The following is a 12,865-nucleotide window of genomic DNA, read 5'->3' as shown; positions in this document are numbered from 1 at the left end:
AAATATTTCGAACTATTATTTATAAACATTTTAGATTTTCTTAGTTTTTTTCTATAGATGTGAATAAGAACAATTTTCACTTAGTAGAACAGTTTGAATGTTTGATACAAGGTTCTTCTATTGAAATCAAAAAATCTAAACAATATTAATATACATAGACATTCAAACTTCATATTAGGACGAAATATATTTAATGTTTAAATGAAGGAGAAAGTGATTTTAGTTATTTTGTGGTAATTCAAAAATATCATTCCTGGGCACTTTTCACTATTATGTTGATTACTATATTTAATATAAGTATATAATATTGTACAATAACATATTTTTTAAACATTTTCATTAATTTTTTGGTGTTGACTATTTTTTATGCCATTAACTTATTTTCACCGATCTACGGTATTCATTGTGAATGACATAATAAAAGCAGCGTTTTCTGTAAAAATTAATTCAGCCAACTTTATTGTAGGTACATATTACTAATAGTAAAATAAATTACTATACTAGCAAAATAAATACGTCGTAGATTACACTTAGCAGTATAGGCTGTCAACTGCCTTTGCTCGTTTTCGGTATTTGCAGTATCGGAATATTATCATGAAATTCAAATTTAGCACATCATTACGACCGCAGTGACTTACTCAATGACGATGTACACTCGACGCCTACAACTATTGTAAGGCAGAGTGGTTACCGAATTTCCCCCTTTTTTAAAATTAGATCTTGGTGTTGACGTCCGTCATTATTAGCAGCCGGCATAAAATGGTGCTCTGAAAAAAATGTCCGTTTTAAGGAGTACAACTGTAGCAGTAAATTTTTAAATTTTTTTCAAAACACTCCAATTATAGTGAAACCAACTATTTTTTTCAACCTCGTACTCATTACTTGTCTGGGTTAAAAGAATGATTAAAAATCACTTACATTTCGATACCTGTAACATGTTTTACTTTTATGTACATCACAAATGAATACAATCTGTGTGTGTAAATTTGTTCGATGAATTAATGATATGAATAATTGATAAGGTGCTTGTTTCGAGACATCCCGTCGGTGGGACCTAAGTTAATACCATTACGCCGGCCATTAAAGAGGTCTCCGCTCCATGTTTTTCGCGACGTGGAGTATTTTCTAAAAGGCTAATGGATGCTGGTCAGAGATAAGGGGATTAGGACGGCGTTATGGATATTACGGTGTCGGAAACCTTTTGAAATGAGCTTGGCTACTTCGCCCGCCAGTTGAAATCAGTAGTTAAGTAGCTTATACGATTTCAAACCAAGAAATGGACAATTTCATCACGAAACAATAATAATCAATAGGACTTACAGTGCAGCATAGACCGTCCGAGTGTTAAACCGTTCTCCCACACCGCTATGTACCTAAATTGCCTACACAGTGCGCCGTCCAGCACATTTGTATAAAAAAAAAGATAAACCCGGAACGTGACTTTTTACCGTGACTATACGAATAGAGATCTGCTTTGAAAAACGTATTGTTCGACATCAATCGTCAACGTGGCCAAAACAATTATTTGCAGAATCCGAAATACCGAGCAAACAAATATGCGGCCCGCCCGGAATAACGAAACGAATGATGCCGATGTTTACAGTTCAAACGAGAAACAATGTTTAGGACGCTAAACGACGCCTTCGACGGTATACGCTCAGTGTTTTTAAATTAATATTGTTATTTACATTTCCGAGTTCCCTGGCATCGCAGTCTACAGTCCAATTACCCGCGCACAGCGATATGGTTCGTACGATCGGGAAATAATATACTCGTACGTCATAGTCGTGTCTTCGTCGAGCGAAAATGATTTATTATCTTCAGTGTGTGTGTAGGAAAAAAAACTATGCGCCCGGTCAGTACCGTTTATAACGACGACGCCGGTCGTAACGACACATTGTGGGGTTTTTTACCACTTTGATCCCGAGATCAAACGTAATTCCGTTTGAGTATTTATATGCGAATAAAATCAAATTCGGTCATAACTCTGACCCCCCCCCCTCCCCCTTTTATGACAATGGGCATCCCAGGACGCGCCTTTCTTCGCTGCCGAGTGGACTTTCCCCATCGCTAGGTACGCGTCCACCTGGGAGCGGGGATAACTTCGACCCCCGACCGTCGCTACGGACGATATATACTCACTGTATATCGACGTCTTGTCCCCCCCCCCCTGCGGGTGTAGCTTCCGACCGGTATGACGATATAATATACAAACACTTTTCTTCGCATCTTTTTCCAGGTTCAAGGAGGCCAGGAGGTATTCCAACATCGACGTGTGCGAAAAAATCGCTCCGCCCATACCTCCCCGGCGGCGCGCGTCGGAACTGCCTCCCAACTCGACGCTGCAAGCCGGCAAACCGTCGTCGGCGACCGCGTCCGCGGCCCAAACGTCCGGGATCGTGTGCACGAACACCGATCTGCTGTCGATAATGAACTCGTTGAAGTCGACGGCCACCAAAGCGTTGCAGTCGACCAAAGGCGGTGGCCAGCGGCAACGGGGCAGCAGCAAGACCACGGACAGCCTCCCGACCGGCGTGGTCGGTGACGCCAGTGCAGGCGGCGACCGTCGCCGGGACGTGCTCCGTGCAGGTCGGTCCAACAGCGTGGACGTGGCCAACATAGGCGCGGCGGCGGCCATGGCGGCCGCGGCTGCGGGTAACAGCACCAGGAACTGGTTCCGGAAAATGTCCACCCGTACCGCGACCGCGGTATCGATGGCGGGCGGGCAGCGGGGAGCCGACGCCGAGTGCGCGGAACAGCGTCTGGCCACCGGCGGCTGCGGCGGCGGCGAGTACGTGGTGCAGAAGTCACCCGTCGTCGTGACGTTTGCGGACGAACGGCCAAAGGTGTCGCTGTTGATCGATCCGTCGTCGTCGGGTTGCAAACCGGACAAGCACTGCTCGGCTGCACCGCTGTCCCCGCCGCCGCCGCCGCCACCGCCGCCGTCGTCGTCGTCCGTCGACAAGAAACCGGCGCCCAACGGTGGTGACGTAGTGGTGTGGGACCGGCCCACCGGTTCGGTGGTGAACGCCGAGGTGCTGGGCACGGCCATCGAGGGCTTCTTGGCCGCCAAGAAGACGGGCGACAGCGCCGACACGTCGCCGACCGCCGACGGCGAGCACCACGAACACCTGTCGCAGCAGCAGCCGCCGGGCGGCAAGCCCGTCGCCAAGACGTCCGCCGACCCGAGCACGGCCGCCCGCACGTGCGACACGTCCATCTGTTCGTCGCTCAAAGATCTGTTCGTCAAATAGCTATAAGACCGCTCGTGCCGGTCAATTCGCCTATGTAATTAACTCTACATTACGATTAATTACGACGTATTGTTATCGCGTTAACAATGTGGACTGCAATGTCATGCTCACACATATTATTAAAATCATTTACAACCAAACAATGATACCATCTACCCAGTAACCCACCCGCACACACACACACACACGTATACCCGACATCGTCCGCCCGCACCCACAACCCTCCGAGAAACTTTGGAGGCTCTCGAACGGCCTTGTTTTTGCATCGCAACCGTTTCGAAACGTTTTATGATTTATGTAAATGCATTATACCCGTATCGTTTATCTCGGAGAGAATAATTCGATTTCGTCATATCGCACTATATAGATCAGCGGTTCCCAAACTTTTACGACCAAGGCACCCTTAAAAAATTGTTTGTGTTTCGCAGAACCCTAATGTCTAATCCAACTCAACTACAATTTTTCTAAATAAAAAAAGGTAAATCAATTCTCCAAACTCTCAAGTCTAAATAATATTTTAATGATACTGTTAATGACTTTTCATTATTAAACTTAGTTTAAAAAAAAAATGTTCAATCAAAAATTTTGTAAATAACAAACATTAAATGAACATAATTTTCTCAATAATCTCATACATCTGGCGGAACCCTTGACATTGTCCCACGGAACCCTAAGGTTCCGCGGAACACACTTTGGAAACGCTGATATAGATGACACATTCGTCATTGCTATTACTTATGCACAAAAAACACTTCATGCTACACCTTCGAACCAACCCACGAGTATTATATTGCGCGGGTATAAAAGTTTTCGCAGTACCGATGTTACATAAAAAATATTTAAAAAAATATTAAGCCCGATTGAAATATCACACTGGTCGTAGATCGTTATTATTATCGCTATTATTATTACTACGGATTCGAACATGCACTTGTATCTTCTATAAAACTTCGAATTTTTATGAATTAATTACCACAACAGATTCAAAAAGTGCGCAGATACGTATGCGAAGTCTTACACGATCATAATATTATCGAAAATTCCGCCGCCGAGGAGAGACGAGGGCTCGAGATTTTTTTTCGTGCGAGCTGCATATATATTTTCAATTATTAGAATTGATTGACTTATCGAACGATAACATCGTATTATATTATACCTATGCAACACAAATCCGTGGACTGAGCATCGTACAAATAGGGCTTCTAGCGCGGCAATAACTGACGTCTACATTTCCAGTACAATATCGTATAAAATATATTTTTATTTATGTATACGATTACTTACGTCGTCCCTCGGTGTGATGTACTGATGTATAATTTATAAACGATGAGGTGCATGTACGAAGAGGACGAGATTCGAAATGGGGGAAATCGTTGAAATCGATTCCACGACTTTAGGTACACACGCCGAATACATTTTATGGTCGACGATATCGCATAATACCGTAATAAAATACTGCGTCATACGTCCGCCCGCCGATGTACAGAGCGATTCTCGCCAAGCATGCCTTCTTATGCTTTTTTATTCGAATAAACTTTTGGAATTTTTAAATAATATTATACTAGAAGACCATAATATTAATATATATTCAAATTCTTGACATTTTTTTGTACTAACGGACGTCTTGTGGCGATAGACAACTTCTATTTCTCAAATGATATCCCATAACTGTTTTGAATTATTTAGTGGATAATTTTTTCAACATTTTGATGTGGGTAGGTTATTTTGATGTGCCTAGTTCAAAATTCAAATTCAATTCTTCATTAAATAATGGTTTTTTCGTAAATATAAAATTCCTATACAATTGTCTATAGTATTCATTATACTTGGACAGTATTTATAAATTAATATGTTTGATAGATTAATATAAATTAGTACAATTTTCTCGAACATTATCTTCCAAACCCAATACGGCAATGGGTCCTTGGTGGACCTATTGTCCTTAGTAAACACAAAATTACATAACCCAAAAACTATAATCGATTGAATTTCGATTTTGACACTTCAACATTTCCAGAAAAAAATATCTGCTAAATATTTTACAGTTGAATATTGGGGGGGGGGGGTATCGTGTTTGAAAACAGCACTTCGTACCTCCACAGGAGACACTCTTTGATTGGTATAGGCACGAAAAATCTCAAGGATTTGAATAAAAATACGGTTTTTAATAGTGGGTGTATTTGAAAATTCCGAAAATCATATTTTGATCGAGTGCATTATCGGCGAAGAAAAATGCGGTGAACGCGTACTCGGTGAATCACTCCGTACGTCGTATGATATACGCTAAACCGCACATAATCTCCTCCTATAATAGGTGACGTCCCGTGGTAATTATATTCACATCAGACGTAGGCGTTGTACTTATGCGCACTTATCATCATACCGGTATAATAATGCGATGCTTTTAATTATATTGCGGTGTGGCGTTATAGTACTACTACTACTACTACTACTACTACTACTACTACTAATAATAATAATAATATTTTAATAGGCCCTACTGCCGCGCGACCGTATAGTAATCACTCGCGTGTTGGCGGTAGCGAGCGGTGGTGCTGTTAACAGGTAGGTGAAATCGTACAGGTTATATATAGTATTATTATAATGATATTATCCGCGATAATCGTTTCGCCGACGATTAATAATAATCATATATTTCAGTTTAATATAATATTATACTGCACATTGACGGGCCCCATCACTAATCGTTATTGCGTTGCACGTCATCGTATTATAACCATGGATAGGTATTTACGATAATATATTATGCCAACAATTATTGACCGTAACGCCATACCTACGTGTGTCGTATGCATAATACAGGAACAAGCTAGTTTTATCTGTACCTGACTATGTATATTGTATAATATAGTACGTATACTATATCGAAAAGGATCGAGATATATTTTTTTCAGATGATTTAAAATCATTACGAAACAATACGTTTTTGAAAAAAAAATCTATAATTTTCACCATTTTTTTATCGTTATAATTTTATAAGACATTTTTTATGGACCACATACATTTTTTAACTTCATTGTACGAAACCGATTTGTTAATCGTTATAGTATGTAAAAATCGAATTTCGACTGGTAGATGATTAATTATAGATATTAAATATTGTCGTGATGAGTGGAGTGGTACATATGTGAGGTACTCAGCGAAATGTTGTTCATTTATTCAACTCATCTGTCTACCCTTTATATATACTTATAACTAATTAGATATTACTTTTAACCTTTAACATATTGGTACATAAAAGCCATTTAAGAATATTCTACTTCAGAATATGAAATTAAAAATGTATGCACTCATTGAAAAAGTAAAAAGCAAAAAAAAAATAGGAAAAATTCTGTTTTGTAATTACTTCAAACTATTTAAAAACTATATTACCAAATACTTAAATACTTTTCAAGAAAATGAGTTTTCTTTTAACAATTAAAAAAAATCAGTAATCATCCTGTCTATTTAACTCAAAATGATTCTTTTATGGTTCGCTCATTGCACCGGTCGGTTTTTTGCGGTAGTTATCATTTAAATAGAGCAATACAAAACAAAATTAAAAAATTACCACTGTAATTATTAGATTATTTCAGAAAAATATAACAGCGTTACCTATACACTAAACAACTGGAGTACTTCAGACTGTCGAATATAATATTTAAAATATTGTTTTAAAAAACATGACAATTGACTTGGGTAATAATAGCGAGTGTCCCGAGTCAAAAAATTAATTGACATGCGGTACATAATCATGAACATGTATGGGCCAATTTACTGCAGCAGTGGTGCCCAATCTACGACCTGTGGACAAGTTTTTACTATATTGGTGGTACTTCCATATACAACCATTCGTACTCCATTATTTGAACTATACCTATTACCGTACTTTAGAATTTTCCGTTCGCCAGTTCAACGGAATAAGGAAATTAATTGAGTTTTTCCGGTGTACAAAAGTCGTTTGTGGGGCATACAATAATATATAGTCACCCTCCGGCTGCAGGGAGATAACTGCCGCGAACAATCCAAAAATAAACTATTCGTATTATCCGTCTTTTGTTTATGAAGTAGGAACAACGACATATTAAATTATAGTATAGTCCTGCGATCAATACCGACACCTTAACTTCGATAAATTCCTTTTCGGCACGGGTAAAATACACTTAGATAAACACCAGCGTGAAATATTTAAACTTTTCTCGACACACACCGCTGGTAACAACCGGTAAATACTTGCAAGTTGCAGCTATTGTGTCGTCGAGATTTCTATAAAACTATAAAAAGCTGTGTAAACGCGACTGCAGTACCTATCATAATAATATAAAATGCTCCGAAGATCTTTTAGTTTATTACGACTCACCGGTAAAAAAAAAGTTTAGAGACCCTTGGCTATATTATAATATGTACCGTGATGTGTACCGTGTATACCTATATATATATATATATATATAGACAGTGCCTGCAAGCTATATGCGTTGTGTTTGTACCTATGTATAGTATATACATAATGTAATAATAATAATAATATGCGTGTACATAAATCGCGTTTGACGACCTCGACAATCTGTTTGCGAGATTTTTTTTTAATCATTTTACTACACACACACACTCGTCGGGAACATTAAAAAAATGTATATATATAATATATGCACCTAAACATGAACCCTCCACGCGGTAGACGACATCGTCGCATTTAAGCGTAATAATAATATATGTATATTGTATACATACACGAGGTATTATAGGCACTCGGATGAAAAATATATGATGTGCACGCGTATACATTAATGTTGCGTAAAAACTCATCATTCATAATTTAATAGACGGAAACACGATCAAACATTCGGCGTACGTACCTGTACAATATATTATATAGGTGTATTATATTTTTATATTTATCCGAACGACACATAATCGATTTACGCACACTGCTGCGGCAGCACACACACTCTCTTCTCCGCGAGAACCATCTGCAGTTTGACGGTAGAAATGTGATGAGATTTTTCTCCTTCTCTATTTATATTTTCTTTTTAATCGGTAAATACGCCGCCGCGTACGAGCGGATGTTTCCCTCGTTGGATTCATTCATTTTCAACTTTTTAAGCCGATCCGTCTTCCCATCACGCGTGTTCTGTGTATAATAATAACCTCGTGCAGCAACACCGTCGAGAGAACAGATGGTATTTTGTTGCTCCAGTTGGTATTACTTGTAATTCGTGCCACCAATAAGTACATTTAAATTCACGCGTAATTTGATCCAAAATATAAAAATATAACTTGTATTTAAAAAAATTAGTTTTGGTTATTTGCGCCACAGCAGAAAACGGCATGGAATATGTAATTTTTAACTTAAATCGTTTGAATTGACCATTATTTTTAATTACAATATTATGACCGATTCTTATATGTTAATTAATAACTGAAATTTCACTAATTTAATATGCGTATAAAATACGTATACTCATATAGGCACATTTATTGATTACACTTTATGTACATTTTATTAATTTACTAGAAATGTAACTATTAAAATAAACTCGATTCATCAATTATTAAAAGCCCGTGATTTGTTAATCTGTTAAAAAAAAACTGTTTAATTATTTTAAAGTAGCGCAAATCGCAATTTTCGTAGGTCGCAGATAGCGCAGATTACATTATATGCCCTTTTATTTAGTTTTATACGCGGCGCATACAGCGACCTCAAAAAGTGGCTTTATACTGACCACCGAAATTAATATTGTTAGGCGTGGCGCAAATCGCACGTGTATATTTTTATTTTGTTTTTGGCGCAAATCACATATACGCCCACGACATCGCCACCGCGAATTTCTACCGTATACATACACCGTTTCCGGTACAGTCGCGTTCACGGTAAGGCGTATAGTATTATGACATAATTCAAAATATACCTACACACAATAGAATCGTGTGCAGCCGCCGGATTTCCACTGGCTTTCACTCGCCGCCGTGTCGTCTTCAAAGAACAACAATTTAATAACTGCGAGCGTGTCGTTTTCTTTTGCGCTCGCGAATCGCACACACGTCGTATAATATCAGTAAATATATAATATACGAACTGCATGTGTACACACCAGATGGATTTGATTTATACACGAGCGTGTACGTCAGACGTATATTATAATATTATAAATGTATACTTGTGTACCGTTTGTATACGAGTGTGTGTGTGTGTGTGTGTGTATGGCTGACTATATAAAGCGAAACACTGGAAGCCGTCTGAACGCATATATATATATATATATATATATATATATATATATGATTTGCATGCATAAAATACAAACGGTCGTCGTAATAACAGCTACTGTAAAACGCGCGCGTGTGGGTAGACGCGATGCCGGTGTATAGCGATCCGCCGAGCGCACGCTCGCCCCTCGTATTGTTTTTGTTAAACCGGCGGCGTTTACTATCTACCTTGGGGCTGGCGGTATTTTCGGTAAACCGATAAATACCACCGGTATTTTCGGTATTTCAGAATACCGGTATACCGTGATTCGATAATTACCGTTATTACTGAAAATACCCTACCCCGGTAATTACCGAAAATACATTTGCATTTATTATTTATTATTTTTATACATTCATAATGACATATTATAATATTCTAAACTGCCAGTTTGCAGACCGTTGCCTGCATCTAGATCAGAGTTTCTCAACCATTTTAGCGTCGCGAATACCAAAAAAAAATAGGTTAAAATAAAATCAGTTACCTCACGATCCCCTCCCTCTTTGTTTGTAGAAGATATTTATTATTTTTCTAGAAATACCCATCCCCTTTTCACCATATCACAAAATATTGGGAGTCTTAACAATAATAAATAATTACACATGATTTTTAGATGTTTAAGGTAAATTTTCTTCTGTTGGAAACTTGGAAACACTTATAAATTTACCGAGATCAGGTATGTATTCCGATGTACTGTATTTCCGGTAATTACCTCACCTCGTTATTTTCGGTAATTACCAAAAGTACCGTATAACCGGTAATACCGTAAATATCGGTAGTAAACAAATACCGGATACCGGTATCAACATTTTGACCCTAACCCACCTATATACTCGCACTGCGTCCTACTCTGATCTTCGGAGAGTTACGAATTTTTCCGAAAAAAAAAAGCGACACGTCTAAAATATGTGCGTGCCGCCATCCGACACGGCCGCTGACGGACGGCGTAAAAAATATCCGAGAGTTTGGAAATGGGCACGGGAGGCATTATAGTGAGTGATGTGTATTGTAGCCGGATACTCTCGTGAGCCAAACGAATTTCGATCGAAATCGATGCACATATCGTTAAACGATAAAAAAGGGAGATACCGTGCGCGGCGGATCACCCTGTATGCGCTATAATACGTACGCCTCCGTGAACCCCGCAGGACGTAATATTATTATACATTATTCCATTATCGTCGTCAGTAGTTTCCTAATCAAAAGAGAATGAAAAAAAATGAAAATCGTTTGACTTCCCATTATTATGTATATAATATACTATATATATATATATATGCACAGGTACAATCAATAGCCCTTTTGTGTAATATTATATTATATATACTTGCGCATCTATACATATATATATATATATATATGTGTGTGTGTGAAAACATGTACGATGTACCCAAACCTAATACATAATAATATGTCAATTCAAAATTCCTCGTTATCGTTTTATTGATTTATTCGTAATAATAGTTTGAAAATCGATGTTGTATAATGTACATACGTGTATTATCATACGTGTATAAATAAATGTGTGTGGGCGGTCTCGTCAGTCGTTATATCTAACATGTAAAAGCGTATTGTTAACTTCATCGTGTGTCGGCAAAGAATAAATACTCGGTACCTACATGTATAAATATGTCGAATAAAAAATATATACTCAATTCCAATTCCCTGTAAAAATATTTACATAATTTGCAAAAGCGTTTCGACTTGTTAGAAAAAAATATCAGTGTCTTGTGTATATGTTGATAGTCCTCATTGTTAACGCAAATGTGGTTGACCAACACGAGTTTCAATATTTGTATGTAATCATTATTACTTTTATTATTATTATAATTATACAATTACGCACATTTTTAATATGTATAAAAACTAAAAGACTATGATTAATTAAAACTGCTTTGACCATTACGGGTTTGGTACCTACTCGCGTGGTTCGAAATAATAAATATAATATCTTTTAACGAAGATTTTGTTGCATTCTAGATTTAAAATCTTTGAAAACCATTCAACGTCGAGTCGAAAGAATCGTTTACCTATACTACTTTAAATTAATACAATTTATTATTACACTCATATTAGATAACTATAAATATTAAATAGATACCTAACGCAATTTTCCAAGTTTAGAAAATAAGTTTAAATTTAGAGAAAAATTATAATTATAATATCGGTGAAAACAAAACTGACAAATGATTTTATCATGATACATATTTGTGACAATAAAATTTTAAAAAAAATGTTAATTAAGTAAGTATTTTAATGTTTGAAAATAATTAATAGATAATTAAATCATTAAATCGTTTAAATGAATCACAAAAGAAATAGAAAACATTAACACATTTTGTGTACATGATATTATTATAAATTTTACTATTTAAAAATTAAATAAAATACCTAAAAAATGTTTAGCCTTTTAGTTTTTGCGTATATGCAAATTTAAGTTGTACAAATAACAAATGTCAAGTATACTAGAAATATATAATATTCATGACTAAAATAGATTTATTTATTTAAATATATATAATATAATCACCTGATAGAATAATTTATTTTTCATAATTCTTGTTAAATGTTTAATGGTATTAATAAGTGATTGGAATCACGGCTGTATACGTCTAATATACACCTGAGGTAGAGATATCTATTTATTAGGTAAAATTGTAAAAATAGATCAAACTTTTACTTCATATAACATATAATTATTTATTATATAACTAGGTACATATTATATGTTAACTTTTGAATATACTATAAATACACATTTGGTAGTTAATTTTCTAAGATTCGTTCTCTTGAACAAGATGAGACTCATACACCTATACGTTTACAAAACTATATATAGGTTTATTCGGTAGTTATTAACTACTCGATTAATAAACAGATAGTTTTATCAAATAACAATGAAAGCTTTAAATGATTATATTATTTATATCATGCTAACGATATGGCACAAAATAAATAATAATTGAACAGAGTGTAATTATTGCAAAATTAAATAAACCGATACCAAAATATGTGTCTACGATTTAGTCATAAATAAAATATGGGAAATATGGGATAGGATTTAAATAAATTTGTTCAATTACTATTGATACCTACGTGATTGTGCATATAACATTTTAGGTAGTATGTATAGTATAATTGTATAAATGTATAATGTATAGTTTTTAAGAATTTTTAGTTTTAAGAACAATAACAATAATTGTTTAATTATATTTACTTTAACAGTTATGATATTGTTATTGTTAAGAGAACATAATGTGGTGGAACTTTCGTTATTGTACAACAGATCTACATTTTTATCTACCAATCATGTAAACATCGTGTTTTGTGTAAAAAAAAAAAATTAAATGTAGGTCAGAAATAG

At 36.3% G+C, this 12,865-nt stretch overlaps 1 protein-coding gene across 1 annotated transcript in view; it reads left to right on the top strand.

Annotated features, from left to right (window-relative positions):
- LOC111027050 overlaps positions 1–3,696 on the top strand; it is a 103,848-nt gene extending 100,152 nt beyond the window's left edge. The window contains exon 4 of the mRNA XM_022305262.1: positions 2,240–3,696. Coding sequence (XP_022160954.1) covers positions 2,240–3,254 — 1,015 coding nt within the window. The 3' untranslated portion in view covers positions 3,255–3,696. The remainder of the gene's footprint in view (positions 1–2,239) is intronic.
- Positions 3,697–12,865: the final 9,169 nt, after the last annotated feature.

Source organism: Myzus persicae, unplaced genomic scaffold (assembly GCF_001856785.1).
Source record: "Myzus persicae strain clone G006 unplaced genomic scaffold, MPER_G0061.0, whole genome shotgun sequence".
NCBI lineage: Eukaryota > Metazoa > Arthropoda > Insecta > Hemiptera > Aphididae > Myzus > Myzus persicae.
The sequence above is the reverse complement of the archived record's forward strand: the minus strand, read 5'-3'. Positions and strand labels throughout refer to the sequence as shown.